Below are 19937 nucleotides of genomic sequence, written 5' to 3'. Positions count from 1 at the left end.
TCTGGAGATGCTGCAGCAGGTGAAGTGTCCCCAGGAGATGCTACAGCAGGTGGAGTGTCCCCAGGAGATGCTACAGCAGGTGAAATGTCCCCCACGCTAGTAGATGATGCAGCTAGCTACCAGCAGATAGCTGGTATAGTGTCCCAGGGAGATGCTGCAGTAGGTGGAGTGTCCCCAGGAGATGCTACAGCAGGTGAAATGCCCCCCACGCTAGTAGATGATGCAGCCAGCTACCAGCAGATAGCAGGTATACCGTATAGTGTCCCAGGGAGATGCTGCAGTAGGTGAAGTGACCCCAGGAGCTGCTGCAGCTAGTGGAGCCGCAGAAGAGGAAGCACCATGTATGTCAGGGACACCCTTGTGCGTGACACGCATTGCACGGGAATAACATGGGAGCGCACGTTACTTTCGTTTTGCTCCATGTACCTGTCGCCGTGTCCCCCGCCCCTCTCCATGTACTGTCACACAGACAGACAGCACACGGCTCAGCCCCTCTCCTCCTCCTACCAGCCGCCGTGCGCATGCGCCCCGTCCCCACTTCCCTGTCGGCTCTACCCCCAGTGACGAGCCCGGTCTCTTGGCCTATAGCATAGCCTGTGCCCGGACAGGAGGCCGGCCTTGCGGGGTGTGCTGGGGGTAGTGGGAGGCGGAGGTGGCCGGAGCCTGGGATCTTTCTGTTGCCTGCCTCCTGTCTGTGTACCAGGTGCTGCTGTGTGATAATAAGGAGGTCTCTCTTCCTCGGGACAGTTGCCCCCAGCCTCCCTGCTCCTCCTGCATTGTGCCCTTTCTGCCCCGAGCCCATACACACTATCTCCTGTGAGCCTGGGGAACTTGAGGCTAAAACCCAACAGCACCAAGAGCAGCATGTACTCCAGCAACAACAAGAAGAGAAAGATATGGAAAGAAGAGAAAGGTAGCTACCAGCCTCTGCCAGGCACATTGCTCTGGACGATGATGATGATAGAGACAGGCATCATCCCCCCCACCATCAGCCTCCATCCCTCCATCTCCCCTGCCATTGTCCCTGCTTTCCCTGCAGCTACTGACAGGTCTGCAGGACAGGTGGATGGGATGTCATAGATATAGGCTGAGAGAGACCAGTGCCATCCTGGAGGCTGCACATGCAGAAAGAGCGAGAGAGCACTTTTCTCATGGTGATTGGTGTCTGCATCCCCCCACCTGGTCCCTGTATCCATTGTCATTGTCCAGCCATCCCTGTGCTGCATGCCTTGACACATCTGTGCCTAGTCTGACTGGCAGCTAAGGGGTTAATGTTCTGCTGACAAGTTTGCCCCTCCGCCTGTGTCCTCCCTCAGCTGTAATCTGTATGTTTATTTACATGGAAGGCATGGTGGATTGACAGCCTGTTCCTCTCCTCCTCATTGTCCAGAGACATCCTGAGTATATTCTCATCACAACACAGGAACAGTGTGTGCCTATGTGCATTCAAGGGGAAAATGTCAGCAGGAACCCTTGCAGCTGGCAGAAGGGCCAGTAGTAAATAATGATATTATTATGTGCATGTGTTGCTGGCCATTCATGCAGAATGTGTGTTCATCCACTGTCCTGCATGCGTCCTTGTTTCATGCATTAGTTTACACCTGTGCAACACTCATACATCATCCCGGCGGTGGCCTACAGCCCCCTGCTTGTCATACATTTACTTAGCTGTATCTGGAGCACTGTGTGTGGAGGTGGGAAAGCATGTTTGCAGATCCCGTTGGCACCAAAGCAGCTAAGTCATCGGTGTAATAAGCAATCAACAATGCAGTTTCATGTACTGTAGGCAGAGTCCACTTTGAGAATACTTTTTATTACGTTATTGTATGTCCTACAGGTTACACTATATCAAACCTATGAGTTTTTGTATAATTTTACCCAGAAATCTGAGCTTGGTATGAGCTGACCTGCTTCTATTCCATTAATGTCATGTTGACACTTAAATTACCTTGTTTTACTGTATTAGAAGTTTTCAAGAACTTACCTCCAGTGTTTGACTTCAGGACGTGACCCATTGACTACGGAATGTTTTGTGTATTGTTTTAAGTATTGCAAAGTACTTATTAACATTTAATCATATTGCGCTAGTATATTTCATTGCGCTTTACTATTGGGCACAAAACAGTATAGAACACGACTGGGTAATAATAACAGACAAAGAGATAAGAGGGCCCTGCTCTCAAATTTATAATCTATAGAATCCTCTTTGATGTTTACATTCTGAGCTTATTGATTTTAAATATCCCCTCCACTGTCAGCCTTGAACTTAAAGGCTCGTCATTTTTAAATGCTTTTTGATTGTGCTAAGCAACCAAATTCACAGGGCTGTTTGGATTGGTGTGTAATTAAATGGAGAGATTCCAACACTAGCATTTGTAAACTGAACAGACATTATCATATGACTCACATGTAGAATTATGCCATGTGCTTAGAAGAACCAAAAGTGACTATGACGAACTTGGACGCAGCCCTGTATCACCTCTGGACCTCCGCCTGAGCTGCGTTCTTTTCACCTTGCGGTTATTGGAAAATGGCGCAGCTCACACAAAGCCGTTCACAGACCCCCATGTGCATTGATTTTTGCCAAAGTGTAGATGGAACTTGACCAATTTTTTTCTCTCTCTGTGGAATGTTTGAAATATACTTAATTTGTTTCACATACAGTAAGTGGCATCTTATCCGCCAATTACCCTGTTGGCATTGCTGGAATCTACGTAAAAGATGAGTCACAATGAAGAGTTGATGTTGTTAAAGCAGATTGTTATCACTGGTCCTTATTTAGTGTTTAATTGATGACCGGTTATTGTCTGAGCCATAGAAGTCATTGATTTTGGGCCTGATTCCGATTTGCAAGCAAAGCTAGAAGGCATGCAACTGGGCACAACCATGCTGCACTGCAGGTGGGGCTGTTATAACATGTGCCGAGATTTTAGATTTGGGTGGGTTATTTTTTTTCTGTGTAAGGTAAATACGAGCTGCTATTGCATGTATCCCACAAATACTGGACAGCTTTATTTTTACACTGCAATGTAGATATTAGTTTAAATGTTTCCATCCAAATCCAATGCTGGGTACACACTAGACGAAGTGTGTGACTAGTGATATTGGCGGCGATGGGAGCCGGCAGCGGGGACAGCATTGGCAAGTGCATACACACTTGCCAATGCTGGCAGCGATGAACGGTGGTGGGGGTGGGGGATAGTGCCATGCTGCATTCGACAGCTGGCGATGTCGGTCATGCTGCATTCGGCAACTGGCGATTTCGGTCATGCATGCAGATCTGATGACGCATCGTCAGCGACATAGTGCATACACAATAGATTATATCATAAACGATGTGTCGGAATCCAGCACGTATTCCACAATATTGTCTAGTCTGTACCCGGCATAACTCTCTCTGCATATGTTTTTATCAGCCCCACCTGCAGTGCAACATGGTTTTACCCATTTGTGTTCTTTTTGGCTTTGCTTGCAACTCTGAATCAGGCCCTTTTAGCGAATATATACTTGCTAATAAGCATCTACAACTAAGTTCCCAAGTATTATTCCACTGTGTTTATTGTAGGCATTTTCATCATCCATTTTTTTTTTTGGCGGGGGTGGGGGGATTTTTAAAACAAAAACATTAGCTGATGGAGAAGGCAGATTCAATTTACAAAATATACGGTCAGCAGTTCCTCCTCGCCTAACTTTGCTCAGTAATATTGTAGAGTAACTCTGTGTGAAGTGCTCAAGATGGCTTTTAAACCACAGGCGATGTAAATGTATTAAGCACTAATCGAGATAGTAATCCTATAATATAAAAAAAATAAACTGCAGTTTGACAAACGTGGGCTCCTCCACACAGCATTCAGAGTTCAGTTTTTCACACAACGGATTGCCTGGGTAGCAGTAACCATTAGCGAGATGGGGATCCGGTCTTTAGGTCGACATTAAGTAGGTCGACCACTATTGGTCGACAGTAAGTAGGTCGACATGGTTTCTAGGTTGACAGGGACTCTAGGTCGACATGAGTTTTTCCCATTTATTTTTTTAATTTTTTAAAACTTTTTCATATTTTACGATCCATGAGGACTACAATTGGGAACGGTAACCTGTGCCGAGCGCAGCAGTAGCTGAGCAAGGCACCTTGCCCGAAGCATGGCGAGCAAAGCGAGACATGCGAGGGGACACGGTGCACTAATTGGGGTTCCCGATCACTGTACGGAGAAAACAACACAAAAAAAAGTAAAAAAACTCATGTTGACCTTTTCTCAGGTCGACCTACAGTAGTACATTCTACCTACTTACTGTCGACCAATAGTGGTCGACCTAGACCATAGGTCTGCAAACTCTGTCCTCATTACCCCACACAGTGCATGTTTTGCAGGTCTCCTCACAGAATTACAAGTGAAATAATTAACTCCACCTGCGGACCTTCTAAAATGTGTCTGTGAGTAATTAATACACCTGTGCACCTGCTGGGTGACCTGCAAAACATGCACTGTGTGTGGGGTAATGAGGACCGACTTTGCAGACCTATGACCTAGACACTGTCGACCTAAGTCTAATCTACCTAATTTACCACACCCGCGAGATGCATGTAAAGTTATATTGCACAACTGTCCAACTTGTGTCCACAAAGTCATTTATAGGCCACAGTTAATTTGCAAACATCATAACTAGCTGTAAAATGCTGTACTGTAGTCCGTGGTTTGCCTGGACAGATCTTCTATATACTGATACAGTAACTCTGGTAGAGCATAGTGAGAAGAAAAAGTAAAGTCCTGAGAGTGTTTTCAGTATGAAATAATGTGGTAACGCTCCCTGCACTGTTCTGTGACCTTATCAAAGCTCAAGGCAGTAAGTTGGTTAAAGTTCATTTCTTTTAACTTTCCTGCTGTCCACATTGGTTAATTAAGTAATGCTTTTGAAGTTAAATTGAGTACTACCACACATTCCAAAGCGTTCCTCCTGTGATATTGTAAAATAAGGTCTTAAATTACATATAGGTGTGAAGATGTCATTAGATTCTCAATGGTTTGGACACGTACATGGAAAAATTATATTTACATTTCCCTTCTTATTTTTTTCCCCCTCTTTGTTATTTCTGTTGTATATTTTTTTTTATATTGCGCCACCATATTCCACAAGTTTGTACCTAAGAGACAAGTAAAGAGTAAAAGGTCTATATGTGACCAAAGTGAACAAATGTTATTGATAACACTACAAAAAAAAGGACCCTTGTTAAGTTTATAAGGGCTAGTTAAACACTGCTTGTTATTAAGTAATAACTTAAATCATGAAGCGTGAAGGAACTCAAACTTAATTTTTTGTGTGGGTTTAGTTCATGACTTGATTTTATGCTTCTTTGTTGTCACACTTAGCAGTTTTTTAGAGCTTCCCTCATAGATTTGGAAAGAGCGCTGTGGATTGGGGGGAGGAGGGGGTCTTGATGCGGATTGTATCTTAACATCAACCCACCACGTTCCAATAATAAAGATAGACAGGTTGCAGTGGGGGATGGACAATCGGTGTCGGTTCATCTATGCAAGGAATTAGGGGGGTCATTCCGACCCAATCGCTCGCTGCAGTTTATCGCAGCGATCGAGTGGGAACTGCGCATGCGCCGACGCATGCTGGATGGCTGAAGGCCGTCGTTCCCTTGCGATTGACAGGCAGAGGCAGTCACTGGGCGGGAGGGGGCGGCATTTGGCCGTCGTTTTGGGGGCGAGGACCGGCCAATGCAGGCATAGCCAGACCGTGCGGGGGGTGAGCCACAGCGGCTGCGTGATGTCACACGCAGCCGCTGCGACCAGGGGCAGCGACGAGCAACTCCCGGCCAGCCGCAGGAGCTGCGCTGGCCGGGAGTTACTCAACAAGTACAAAAGCATCGCTGCTGTGCGGTGCTTTTGTACTTGTGGGGGGGGGGGGGGCGAACAGACATGCGGGGCGGGCTAGCCCTGTGCTGGGCGTCCCCCCGCATGTCTGGGAACATAATTGACCGCTACAATCAACTCTGAATGACCCCCTAGATCCTCTGTGCCGCTGGTAATTGTGTTTGCTCCTTTAGGGAGGAGCAGCTCATAAAGGACACAAAGTGGCTTGTTATTTGTCTTCTCACTTACCTGCTCCCACTCCTCCACCCACATTTTACAGTGGCAAACTAAATTCATTTAATTGTTCTGTATAACTGGAACGGGATGCGGTTATGTTACTGGCACTCAGGATCCCGGCGGTCAATATGCCGACGCCGGGATCCTGAGCTCTACAAATGCCGGCACCCATAGAGTGGGAATAGAACCTGTGGCGAGCCCCTGAGCCCGCTGCGTGGCAACACAGTGAGTCTGCAAGGGGCTTCGTTGCGCTCGCCTCATCGGCAATCTGCTGCCATGATCCCGGTGTCGGTATGCTGACTGCCAGGATCCCGGCAGCCGGCATAACATACCTAACCCACGGGAACCGAGGAATACCAGAAAAAGTAACTGTTTGGATCTGTCCATGGCATGATACCAAGGGACAGTCCTTGATTGACCCCATGGGAAACGTCACTGTTTCTGGGCAGAGAAACCACTGTTTAAAATCTTGGAGACACAAGAGGTGTCTGATCCACCAGCATCTTGGTAGTTTGGCGCTGTAGAATAGATTTTATAACATATAGCAATCATATTTAATTTCTGTATGATTTTTCAGACTGCCATCTAGGGCTGTTTATTATTGTGCAGTAGACTAAGCTGTATTATTTAGTAACTGGCCAATTTCACATAAGGATAATGCTGCAGATCTACAGTAGATGCGGTCTCTCTATTTTTAGTTGCAGAATCGGTTCCTATAGCTGTCTTGGGTTAGGCTGGGTACATACTAGAGCAGTGATGGCTAACCTTGACACTCCAGCTGTTGTTGAACTACACATCCCAGCATGTCCTGCATCAGTTTTAGCATAGCCAAATAACAAAACTGTAGCAGGGCGTGCTGGGATATGTAGTTCAACAACAGCTGGAGTGTCAAGGTTAGCCATCACTGCACTAGAGCGATCTCAGGCCGATATGTCTTTCAGTGTGTCCGCCCAATCTGCACTCTCCCACGGTCGCATGCAATATCTTCTGGTCGGCCGCGCTGCACGTCAAACTGGACGATATCGCATGTGGTGCCGTGCAGTGTAATGAAGGACTGAAAGAGGGATCGTTCTGATGTATACTACGGATACAATATGTTGGGCAACATATCATCTGGGTACATATCATTCTAGTGTGTACCTGGCCTAACTGAAAATGTACCAAGTTCCAAAATGCTAGCTAACCCCACCCCATTGTAGCCTATAGGTCACCTGTTCACAAGAGGAGGACAGCCTGCATGCATGTGCAGTAGGTAAGTTGGGACGATACCTGGTAGTACAGTGATAGTGTAAGTAATAACGCTCTTAGGTTAAATTGCGACGTGAAATTTAGAGCAGGCCTGGCCAACCTGTGGCTCCCCAGCTGTTCTGAAACTACACATCCCAGCATGCCCTGCCACAGCTTTAGCATTCCCTAGTAGTGAAATTGTGGCAGGGCATGCTGGAATTTGTAGTTTCACAACATCTGGAGAGCCACAGGTTGGCCAGGCCTGCCTTAGAGTGTTCTTCTATTGTGTGTAAGTAGCTCTTTCATGTTCAGCTTGTATTGCTGTGTCTAGAGCTCTATTGCAGTGTGGCACTAATGTGTAGCTTAGTTTGCCTTCAGTCTATAAGTTAATGCCTTGGAGGCCTATTAATCAAGTACTTGTTAGACTTAAGTCATGCAGAAACGTCTGTTTCCACATGATCATGGCAAATATAAATATCAGGGCTATTTAATAATTTGTTAAAGCAGGACATGATGTTGCAGATTTCTCCAGCTTTTAATCATACTTGCACTCAGTACTGATGTCCCCATAATTTTCTATGTGGAAGGTGGACTTACAGCATTTTACCATGACCAAAAAAACTTAGGTTTTTAAATGCCATCTTCAGAATGAGTAGCCATTGAAGCCGTTAGGTTACAGGGCTGCTGGACTGGCCGCCTGTGCTATGCACATGTGCGGCCCCAATGGCAAGGCATGCACAGTGGGGATAAACCAGTACAGAGCCTACCACGTTACAATTCAGTCTTTGCTGAGACAGGCTGTTGGAGCCTTTCTCCTGGAAAGAGGTTTCTCCATAAATACAGTACCCCTGAAAAAGTAATTGCTTATTAGGGATGGCCATCGGTGTGGTTGCCATCGATGGTGATTACGGTTACCACCTCATCCCTTTTATTCTTGACACATATTAATTACACAGGTTCTGTGGCTGGCTGACTTCAAGACTCCATTTCACTTGGTTTTAAACAGCCACAGAACCTGTGTAATTAATGTGTCCAGAATTAAAGGGATGAGGTGGTAACCCTAATGGTGATATGGAAAGTAACCATCGATGGCTGCCAACAATGCAGTGGATAACTATCGATGGTCATCCCTGTTTTTTCACTGACTGGCCCATGGGTCAATCAGAATACAGGGGTGGGGCTTTGCATGTCAGGGGGCGGAGCTATGTTCCGTGTCCCAATACTACATAAAAAAAATATATTTGGTTATACCTTTCCATCGATGGATGGAAACCATCTAGTTCTCCCCCCCCATCGATGGCAAAAGTATTCCACATCGGCCATAAGCCATCGATGGTCGATAGCCATCCCAAATCCTAATAACTACAATATTTGTCTGTAAGTAATGATACAAAATACGAATGGTCTTAAATAGACCCTTAAGGCATGATTTAGAGATGGACACAACTCCTGATATTTTTGCATCTGGCCGATGGTTCTCTACTGCACGTACGTCTGAGTCGCACGCCACCTGTGCCACGATGGTCTTGCAACGGCGGTCCAAGTGTGGATTAAATGCAGAGCGATTAACAGACAGTAACCCTTTGTGGGACCTACATAAAAGATGGTGCGTCATGATCGTTTTTTGTGGGCATGTCACAGCCAACGACTGCATTTTTATACACCGTTCCCTTGGCCCCACCCCTGGTTGCCATGTGCTTTCTGAGCACCTATGGGGTTACTCGGAGGTCCAGTAGTGTGACCCATGTGCACAATCGGTGGAATCTGAGATGCCAGTGGTGGGCGTCTCTGTACACGAGAACGGCATTAGAATATCTCCTCAGATCCGCTGCGTGCAAAGAAGAAGCGGGGATGAGATTTGCGCCTTTGGTGTTAATCTGTATTTGCCTGTAGCTCTTAGGCGATGCAAGTATGCTTCTGTTCTGCCATCTGTTTGCTGTTACCGTACATTGTTAATGTAAGCGCTTATAGTGATGCGTTTTATGCTTTTATAAACTAAAAAATGTTTTGTTACCCAAAAAAAGATGTTTGACACCTCACTGAGGGTGTTAGAATCATTGCTCACCAGGGGGTAAATTTACTAAGATGGGAGTTCTATTTAAAATGGGATGTTGCCCATAGCAACCAATCAGATTCCAGGTATCATCTTCTAGAAGGTGCTAGATAAATGAGAAGTAGAAGCTGATTGGTTGCTATGGGCAACATCCCATCTTAAATAGAACTCCCATCTTAGTAAATATACCCCCAGTTGTGGAATTCTTCAGCTATAAATCAGTATTGAGCTATGATAGTTAGAAGAAGTTTTTATACCTAGTAAATGGTAGACCGGAGGATGTTTGTTTGTGGGTGGGTCATTCTGTATTATGTAACCGTGCTAGTGATGTGAAGTGAGGGGATCAGTATGATTTACCTACAATCAAAATCCCGACGGTCAAAATACTGACAACAATTGACTGATGATCAAAATACCGACATTTAAAATGCTGACAGGTCAAAAAGCTGACAAACGGTTTCATTGTTTTTTGGTTGTGTATGTCAACATGGACACCGTATAAGTGTACTGCGTCCACTCACATGGCTCGCTGCGCTCGCCATGCTTCGGGCACGGTTCCTCGCTGCACTTGCCATGCTTTGGGCACAGTACCTCGCTGCGCTTGGCAAACTATTATATTCCCCCTCCACGTCCACTGGGATGGTAAAGTATGAAAAAGTCGGTTTCAATGAAAAACTCATGTCGATTTTTTTTTTTTACTTGTCCACAATTTAAAGGTCGGTATTTTGACCTTGTCGACATTTTAAATGTTGGTATTTTAACCTTGTCGGTATTTTGACCATCGGTCAATGGTTGTCGGGATTTTTACCGTCGGGATTTTGATTGTCGGTAAATTGACTGCATCCAGAAATAAGAGATAAAGAAGGGGGCAGTAAAAGAAAGAGAAATGTTAAAAACGTTTTCATCAGATTCTAACCACATGACTGCTCTTGGGCGGATGTTATATTGTTACACCCATTTTTGATACATCTGCAAGAGTATTGGAGGGAATTAAAATGCTGGCAAAGGGCGCAAATTGTCGTTGCCGCTGCGTCTAAACGACAGCAACTGCACCCTTATTATCCCTATTACAAAAGTGCTCGCTAGCCTATCCCCAGCACATGCTCGACTGGCCCCCCGCCAACAGGTATTCTGTTATCCGGAAAAATCCCATATTCAAAATTCTCTTGGTCCTGAGAATTCCGGAAATGGGGAAACTCGACCCCTAATAAAAATCGATGGTGGGGGTGGTCAATACTGTTGTTCCTAGGGGTGCCCTAACCCCTAAATCCACCCCTGCTTGCAATTAACTTTTACTAGCCCAGTATTTACTTTGCATGTACATTCATCAAACAATTGTCCTGGTTACAAAATTTGATTCACTTATTCTAAAAAGAAAAAAGTTTAATTAAACAGTGTGGACATGTTTTCTCCCTCAGTTATGAATTATTTATGAAATTCTACTGATTTTTTTTTTCTGTTTTGTCTATGAAATAGATTTAATGCCATGCTTAAACTTTAAATGAACCATCAATACACCAGCCGCTGCATTTCATGTAAAGATTACTGCTTTGTTGAGTTCGTCATGCTAAATAAAAATGAGATTTATTTATTTGTTTGCTTATTTTTATGCAGAGCGTTTGCTAGGTATGTCACTGGCTGAGAGGCGTAAAGAACTGACCAAGGATTATATTCCACTGGACACTATTCCATCGTTGCTGGATGAAATGAGAAAAGCCTCAAATGATGGTACAAATAGTTTTTTTTTTTGTGTGTGTGTTATTTAATACTTAATTGAAGTAATGAATTCATAAGTTGTGTAATAGATCAAACTGCAGTAGAACGTACTGTATCTGTTTAATTCTGAAGTTGTTCAACCACCACAGTTAGCATTAAATTAGTTACTTCTAAAATAAGTTTTGTATTCCCTCTACAATGGGAGCAGTTATTAGACAGTCTGTGCAGAGTAGTAAAATGTACACATTTTAACAGGTCAACATTTTAGGACATGCCCATTTTTCTAGTTTTTGAAACGATAGAAGAAAGAGGAAAATTTTGTTTAACTATATTTGATTTAAATTATTGACTTATTGTAGTGGCCACATTTTGCAGATAATGTATAACCATCGAAAACACTTGTGGCATTTTTTCTACAATGGATATCCAATATTGTTGTGATGTTCTTACCAACACACTTGCATAAGTTCCCACAAATGTGCATTACTTGTAGGTTGCTTTGCTTTCACCATTCTGTCCACTTCATCCCAAACCAGATCAATTCAATTCAGCGCAAATTGAATAGTGCCTGGAGGGAGCTCCCGGAGCTATTTAATTCAGTGTGATGTTATTCTGATGCTGTTTTCTGCCCTTATTGCACCAAAAACAGCATCATGCCCGCCACTTAAGTCAGAGAATGATGGTTCTCGCGACTAAAAACCATGTTTTAGGAGCAAGAACAGTCATTCTCCAACTCAACATCGTGCTTAATTGAATAGCTCTCGGAGCTCCCTCCCGATGCTATTCAATTCACACTGAATTGAATTGAACGCATTTAGCTGATTTGAGATGAACTGGACAAAAGGGGGAAAGCAAAGCAACCTACAAGTGATGCACTTGGGGTTTAAGTCTGGAGACTCTGCTGACCATTCCATTATTTCAAGCTTACCGTTTTGTTCTTTTCCTCTGAGGTAGTTTTCACATAGCCAGGAGATATGTTTTAGGTCACTAATTACTCCTAGATTACTCAAAAGTATTTTCTGCTGCCGCTGTAGTGTGTGTATTGGTGGAGGTTGTTGTTTTTGTTTTCATTTCACACCACTCTAGGTACAGTATAAGTGCCTCAATTTCTGTACTGCTTTTAAGGCATTTTTAGGGGGGGTGTATCCTTAATGTAACTTTCTCCAAGTTGTAACAGGGTAGTGTGGTGTGACTCTATACAGTTGTTTACAGTGTAGTGCCAGTGATCGCTCTGAACCCCAAAAAAAGTGGGACCCACGGACCCCTCGCTTTTAAAAATTGGGGTCCTATCTGTCTTTTTCTGGCTCCCATCGGATTGAAGGTTCATACTAATCTTAGTAATTTTTCAAATATAAAAACAGAATTGACTTGGACACTACAAAAGTGGTGCAAGGGGGAGGGAGGGGGTGACAATGCTGCTGGGCTGTGTAGCATACAGGACACTCTGCGCCAGAGCTGTAACTAGACATTTCGGTGCCCTTTGGCAGAAAGTAAGTTGGTGCTCCCCCCTGCCATATTTAAAATAAATGACACGCACCAAAAGTTTAGAGAGAGGAAGCGGGGGGTAGGGACAGAGAGTGGCAGCGGGGGGTAGGGACAGAGAGAGGCAGCGGGGGGTAGGGACAGAGAGAGGCAGCGGGGAGTAGGGACAGAGAGAGGCAGCGGGGGGTAGGGACAGAGAGAGGCAGCGAGGGTGTAGGGACAGAGAGAGGCAGCGGGGGTGTAGGGACAGAGAGAGGCAGCGGGGGTGTAGGGACAGAGAGAGGCAGCGGGGGTGTAGGGACAGAGAGAGGCAGCGGGGGGTAGGGACAGAGAGAGGCAGCGGGGGTGTAGGGACAGAGAGAGGCAGCGGGGGTGCAGGGACAGAGAGAGGCAGCGGGGGTGCAGGGACAGAGAGAGGCAGCGGGGGTGCAGGGACAGAGAGAGGCAGCGGGGGTGTAGGGACAGAGAGAGGCAGCGGGGGTGTAGGGACAGAGAGAGGCAGCGGGGGTGTAGGGACAGAGAGAGGCAGCGGGGGTGTAGGGACAGAGAGAGGCAGCGGGGGTGTAGGGTCAGAGAGAGGCAGCAGGGAGTAGGGACAAAGAGAGGCACCAGGGAGTAGGGATGGATAGGCAGGAGAGAGTGCAGCTAGAAACCCCCATTGGGGAGCACAACCATACCAATACCATCCAGGGACCAGCCCCCCACCGCGTACCTGTAAATAGAGCACTCCGGGCTCTTCCATGGATACTGCCAGCAGCAGCGGAGTCAAGCCAGGGAGAATTGTCCGGGGATCGGCATGAGGCCTATGTCGCCAGCCTGGAGTCAGAGGATGCGGCTAGGAGGGAGCGGAAAAGGCAGAGGGGACGGCCGTCTGGGTGGGGTGGGAGTAGAGGGGAATCAGCGGGGAGAAGCGGCAGCAGCATCCAGCCTGGGGCACAGGGACCGAACTGCCCCCACCTATGCAGCAGCGGAATCAGCCGGGCGGGTATCCAGTTGGCTGCCAGGGAGCAGTGGTTGAGTCACGGCCACGCTACTTAGAAACATAGAATTTGACGGCAGATAAGAACCACTTGGCCTATCTAGTCTGCCCCTTTTTTTTATCCTTTAGGTAATCTCAACCCTTTTTGAACCTTAATTCTTTGTTAATTCTTTGTAAGGATATTCATATGCCTATCCCAAGCATGTTTAAATTGCTCTACAGTCTTAGCCTCTACCACCTCTGATGGGAGGCTATTCCACTTATCCACTACCCTTTATGTGAAGTAATTTTTTCTTAAATTTCCCCTGAACCTGCCTCCTTCCAGTTTCAGTGTATGTCCTCGAGTTCTAATACTCCTCTTCCTTTGAAGAATATTTCCCTCCTGAACTTTGTTAAAACCTTTGGTATATTTGAAAGTTTCTATCATGTCCCCCCTTTCCCTTCTCTCCTCCAAACTATACATGTTAAGATCTTTTAGCCTTTCCGGGTAAGTTTTGTGATGTACCATTTTAGTTGCCCTTCTTTGTACACTCTCTAATGTATTTATATCCTTCTGGAGATATGGTCTCCAGAACTGGGCGCAGTATTCCAGATGAGGCCATACCAATGACCTATACAGTGGCATTATTACTTCTTTTTTCCTGCTACTGATTCCTCTCCTTTTGCAACCAAGCTTCTGACTTGCCTTTTTTATTGCTTTGTTGCATTGCTTTCCTGCCTTTAAGTCACTTGAAATAGTGACTCCTAAATACCTTTCCTCCTCAGTAGCTTCCATTATAGTACCCTTGAGACTATATTTAGCCTTTGGGTTTTTGAGACCCAAGTGCATGATTTTGCATTTTTTAGCATTAAACTGTAGTTGCCACGTTCTTGACCATTTTTCAAGCCTAGCTAGGTCACCAATCATTTGTTTTACCCCTCCCGGTGTGTCTACTCTGTTGCATATCTTTGTATCATCTGCAAAAAGGCATACTTTCCCTTCAATACCATTTGCAATGTCACCAACAAAGATATTAAAGAGAACTGGTCCGAGTACAGATCCCTGGGGTACTCCACTGGTAACATTTCCCTCCATAGATTGCACTCCATTTACTACAACTGTCTGTTTCCTATCCTGCAACCAGGTTCTTATCCATTTAACTGTTTTAAAATCCACCCCCACGCTTTCAAGTTTATTTAGCAGTCTGCGATGTGGGACAGTGTCAAATGCCTTACTAAAGTCTAGATATGCTACATCTACAGCTCCCCCTTGATCTATTATTTTCATCATAGAGTCAAAAAAGTCAATAAGATATGTTTGGCATGATCTCCCACCAGTAAATCCATGCTGTTTTGGATCCTGTAAGTTGTTTGATTTAAGATATTCCACAACTCTTTATTTTAATAGTTTTTCCATTACTTTCCCTACTACTGATGTAAGGCTTACTGGTCTGTAGTTACTTGCTTTTTCCTTGCTTCCTCTATTGTACAGTGGAACTACATTTGCTCTTTTTCAGTCCTCTGGAATGGCACCTGTATTTAGTGACTGGTTAAATAATTTTGTTAATGGTGCCATCAGCACATCTTTTAGCTCTTTTAGTATCCTTGGGTGTATCCCATCTGGCCCCATTGATTTATACACTTTTAGTTTTGAAAGTTCTGTTAGGACTTTCTCCTCTGTAAATGTAGTTTAATCTACCTTATTTTTATGAGTGTCCTTGCAATTTAACTGTGGCCCCTTCCCTTCTCCTTCTGTAATAAATACTGAGCAAAAATAATTATTTAGGTGATCTGCTATTGCCTTGTCTCCCTCCACCAAATTCTCACTCTCTGTCTTAAGTCTTATTATTCCTCCATTTGATTTTCTCCTTTCATTTATATACTTAAAAAAAAAAAGTTTTGCCCCTTTATCTACTGACTGGGCAATTGTCTCCTCAGCTTCAGCCTTGACACGTCTGATCACTTTCTTAGCATCCTTCCGTCTGTCAAGATACACCTCTTTGTCATTATTATTTTGAGTCTGTTTGTATTTCCTAAAAGCCTCTTTGTTTGCTTTCACACTAGTTGATACTTCTTTTGTGAACCACACTGGCTTCATTTTCCTGGTGCTTTTCCTAACCCTTTTGATACAAAGGTCTGTTGCCCTTAGTATTGCACTTTTCAGTTTTTCCCATCTCTCCTGCACCCCTTCCAAGTTCCTCTAGTCCGCCAATGAATCATTTAAACATCTCCCCATTTTTTGCAAAGTCAGCATTTCTAAAATCCAACACCTTTGTTTTTGTGTGACAGGAGTTGGATCCTGTCTTTATACTAAACCATATTGCTTGATGATCACTAGATCCCATGTGCTCACCCACATATATGTCGGATATCCTGTCACCATTTGTAAGAATTAAATCTAATATTGAGTGTTTGCGAGTGGGCTCCCTCACCAATTGCTTGAGAGATGCTCCCTGTAAGGAATTTAGAAATTAGCCACTTCTAGCAGAACTTGCAAAGGACCCCACCCAATTTACATTGGGTAAATTAAAGTCTCCCATGAATATGACTTCTCCCTTTAAAGCCATTTTAGAGATGTCCAACAATAGGTTTGTGTCCAAATCCTGCCCCTGGCCTGGTGGTCTATAGATCACCCCAATACTTGCGGAGGGAGGGCACCTGCAGCCGTTATTCGTGGGGGAGGGGGGGATATGCGGAGCTGAGGATGAGGGGAGGGTGGGAGATCATACTCTTCATGGTCTCCGCCTCTTCCAAGTTCCTCCCTCTGTTGTTGTGGGGACCGGACTGACTGACGGCACAGGACAAGGCTGCCGGTCACAGCGCGTCCTGAGGGACCCAGCGTTTTTTTATTTTTGTATCCCCACCATCCATTCTGGAGTAAAATATGCATGTTTTTGTGATCACTGACTGTGCCCAGTGATAGAGTCAGAACATGATTAGCCTGCAAGGGAATGCTGTTACTTCTATGATGCAGAGAATTGCTACCTCTGTATTCATTGCCATAGTCACATTTTGCTATGTCTCAGGCCTTCACTTTTGTTTAAATGAATGTCTTAGACACAAAGGGGCAGATGTATTAACCTGGAGAAGTTATAAGGAAGTGATAAACCAGTGACAAATGTAAGGTGATAAATGCACCAGCCAATCGGCTCCAATATCTAAATTAACAGTTAGGAGTTAATTGGCTGGTGCGTTTATCACTTTGCATTTATCACTGGTTTATCACTTCCTTATGTCTTCTCCAGGTTAATACATCTGCCCCAAAGTTCAACCTTACCATATAGTAGTGGTTCCCAAACTTTTTTGAATCACGGCACCCTAGAGTATCAGAAGTTTCTTTTACGGCACCCCTAGGCCAAAAGTTTCTTATTGAGAAGTAAAATGTGTTTACTGTATATGTCATCCTTCGGTTTAATTATGTGTTTGTGCACATATTTTATGATTGCCAGCCACCAGCACTGGTTTTGCCTATTACGTTGACCACAAATAATCTTCCTGTGGCTACTTGTAATGTGTAAATATGGAGTAGAGGTTAGCACAGTGTAAGCAAACAAGTTCTAACCTTTGCTTATAAGCGGGGGAAGAACACAACTGAGGCTAGTTTGAGACTGCTGGGTCCTCGACGAGAGAATTTTTATACACTCGGGTATTAAAATTTTCATGATCATTCTCTTCATATAGGCTTTAATACAGCCCTAGTCTTATGCTAGATAGGGTTTTTTTGCAAATTAGTAACTTTGATGATTTTCAAGTAATTCTTGGTATGAAAGAGAATTATTTTAGCAATAATGTACTGTGGCATGTTTGCAGCATATTCACTTTTTCCAATAAGTCTAAAGCTTTCTATGAATCTTCCATGAAGCTCATCTCTTGTGATCAAACTTATTTTTTGTTACCTATTTTGTAGTATTCTAGTAACATTATTGTGAAATACAATACATTAGGGCATGGTTTTACAATGTGAGATAAGAAGGATTGAGTATAAAATCCCAGCAGTCAGTATCCCGACGATCAGAATGAATACCAGCGGCAACCTGACAGGACATGCGGACATCCACTGAGTTTAGAGGAGAGAACATTTCGTACCCAACGAAGGAAAGGGTTCTTCGCAGTAAGGATTTGGAATTCTCTGCCAGAGAAGGTGGTACTGGTGGACTCGGTCATTAAGTTTAAAAACGGATTAGATAAATTTCTAAATGAAAAAGATATCCAAGGATATAGCCTTTTAAAATTGCATTTAAACTCTTTCTGCATACAGAATAGGGTAAGATTTTTAGTACAGGTTGAACTCGATGGACAATTTGTCTTTTTTCAACTTTATTAACTATGTTACTATGGCAGTCAAATTCCTGATGGATCCTGGTATTTAAAACCCCCTCCCCTGCCGCTGCCTAATCCTAACTGTCCCCTCCCACAGCCTAATCGTCCGCCTACCCCTTTCCCCCCCACCCCTTCCCTCGCATCCTAACTCAACATCCCCTAGTGTCGAATCCTACCTCTCGTGTCTTGTTCTGGTTCAGTCCCCGCAGTTAATAGAGTCACATTCTGGTGCACAGAAAAACACAAATATAAGGAATAAAGCCAATGTAGAGAAGAGAAACAGTATGTGGTTGACACGTTAAGGGTACGGATTGCCATTGTAAACAGACTATTCACCTCAGGAGGATGCGAGCTGAAATGTGTCGCGGCTGCATGTGAGCCCGAATGGGTGCAGCCCGAATGGAGCAACAATTGAATTGCTCTGTTGGGTGCCATCTAGTGGCAGTCTGGGAGACAAACAATTGAATCTGCTCCATTGGGGACAGAAGGGGGGAGATGGGTAGCAAAGAAGACACAAGGGGGTGGGTGGAAAATAATAGGGCATGCCTCTCACCACAAAAAAAATGCATTATTATTTTGTTATGAAGAAATAAAAATATAATACCTTTTTTTTTCATTAGCCTTTTTCCTTTTATACCAATTACATGATTAATCGTTGGATTCTGGAATGTGAGCCAGGTAATCTCGATCTCACAAAATAATTTTGGGATTGAAATCCCTAAACCTAATACATCAAAAGAATACTTTCCCTAATCCATGCTTGTGAAAATAAATGTATCTCTCTAAATGTATCCACGAAATATAAAGTACCAACCGCATAAGGCACATAGAAGAATATGTTTCTGAACTTCCACAAGGCCTTCATATAACTAAGGACTGCAGGAGGCTGTTGCTGGCAGTGAGTGCAGTGGTGCGCAATACAATTCTCCAAATATGGCTACACTTTTTAAGGCTACGCTATTTTATCTCTGCAGAATGGAGTGGGTGCGGACTATGGGGGTAATTCTGAGTTGATTGCAGCAGGATTTTTGTTAGCAGTTGGGCAAAACCATGTGCACTGCAGGGGAGGCAGATATAACATGTGCAGAGAGAGTTAGATTTGGGTGGGTTATTTTGTTTCTGTGCAGGGTAAATACTGGCTGCTTTATTTTACACTGCAATTTAGATTGCAGATTGAACACACCACACCCAAATCTAAAGGGCCCTACACATATGGCGATGTGCCGCCGAGGTGCCCGACGGCCGATACGGCCGACGGGCGTCCCGGCGGCGGGAGGGCAGTGACGGGGGGAGTGAAGTTTCTTCACTCCCCCCGCCACCCGGCTCCATAGACGTGCAGGCAAATATGGACGAGATCGTCCATATTGGCCTGCATGCACAGCCGACGGGGGACCAGCGATGAACGAGCGCGGGGCCGCGCATCGTTCATCGCTGGAGCCTCCACACTGAAAGATATGAACGAGTTCTCGTTCATTTATGAACGAGATCGTTCATATCTTTCAAAAAATCGGCATGTGTGTAGGGCCTATAACTCTCTCTGCACATGTTATATCTGCCTCCCCTGCAGTGCACATGGTTTTGCCCAACTGCAAACAATAATCCTGCTGCGATCAACTCAGAATTACCCCCTATGCTGGAGCGGGAAGTGAAAGTCGCACAATTCTTTCAAATGTGGGAAAGCTACATAGCAACACTATCTACTGCCATTAAATCCCAGATTCATAGGTCTCTATAAAACACAACATGGTATATGACCCGTGTGGTGGATAATGATCCTCCAATTGATCTGTGACTTTCCCTTTTCCTATATAACAGGTTGAGCTGGAGGGGTGTGGAAGGGCGAGCAATTTGGTTATTGGTTGTTCCCCCCCCCCCCCTTTTTAATCTTTGTATTCGATTCTATCACGGATAAGAAGTCCCAGTTACACATAATTAGTGTCTTCTCAACATGTACAGTGTAACTTCCATGATTCTTTATTTAATAGTTTTTATTGTAACATTCATTGCCCCAATAAAAAATTTTTTTTATAAAAGAATAATGGGGTAGATGTACTATAGCGGCATGATATAGCTCTTCCTGCTTGGC

The 19937-nt window shown here is 44.4% G+C and overlaps 1 protein-coding gene across 2 annotated transcripts in view; it reads left to right on the top strand.

The window, feature by feature from the left end:
• The first annotated feature begins 563 nt into the window (after window positions 1-563).
• The window catches only part of MACROD2 (mono-ADP ribosylhydrolase 2), a 3123444-nt gene continuing 3104070 nt past the window's right edge, over window positions 564-19937 (top strand). Inside the window, exons 1-2 of one of the 2 annotated variants that reach the window (XM_063918531.1) lie at window positions 564-913; window positions 10990-11103. In XM_063918531.1, coding sequence (XP_063774601.1) covers window positions 865-913; window positions 10990-11103 — 163 coding nt within the window. In that variant the 5' untranslated portion in view covers window positions 564-864. The remainder of the gene's footprint in view (window positions 914-10989; window positions 11104-19937) is intronic. The other variant, XM_063918530.1, reaches the window with a different exon arrangement.

The sequence above is a fragment of the Pseudophryne corroboree genome, chromosome 4 (genome assembly GCF_028390025.1).
Source record: "Pseudophryne corroboree isolate aPseCor3 chromosome 4, aPseCor3.hap2, whole genome shotgun sequence".
NCBI classification, from domain to species: domain Eukaryota; kingdom Metazoa; phylum Chordata; class Amphibia; order Anura; family Myobatrachidae; genus Pseudophryne; species Pseudophryne corroboree.
Note: the sequence above shows the minus strand (reverse complement) of the source record. Positions and strands in the feature narration are given on the sequence as shown.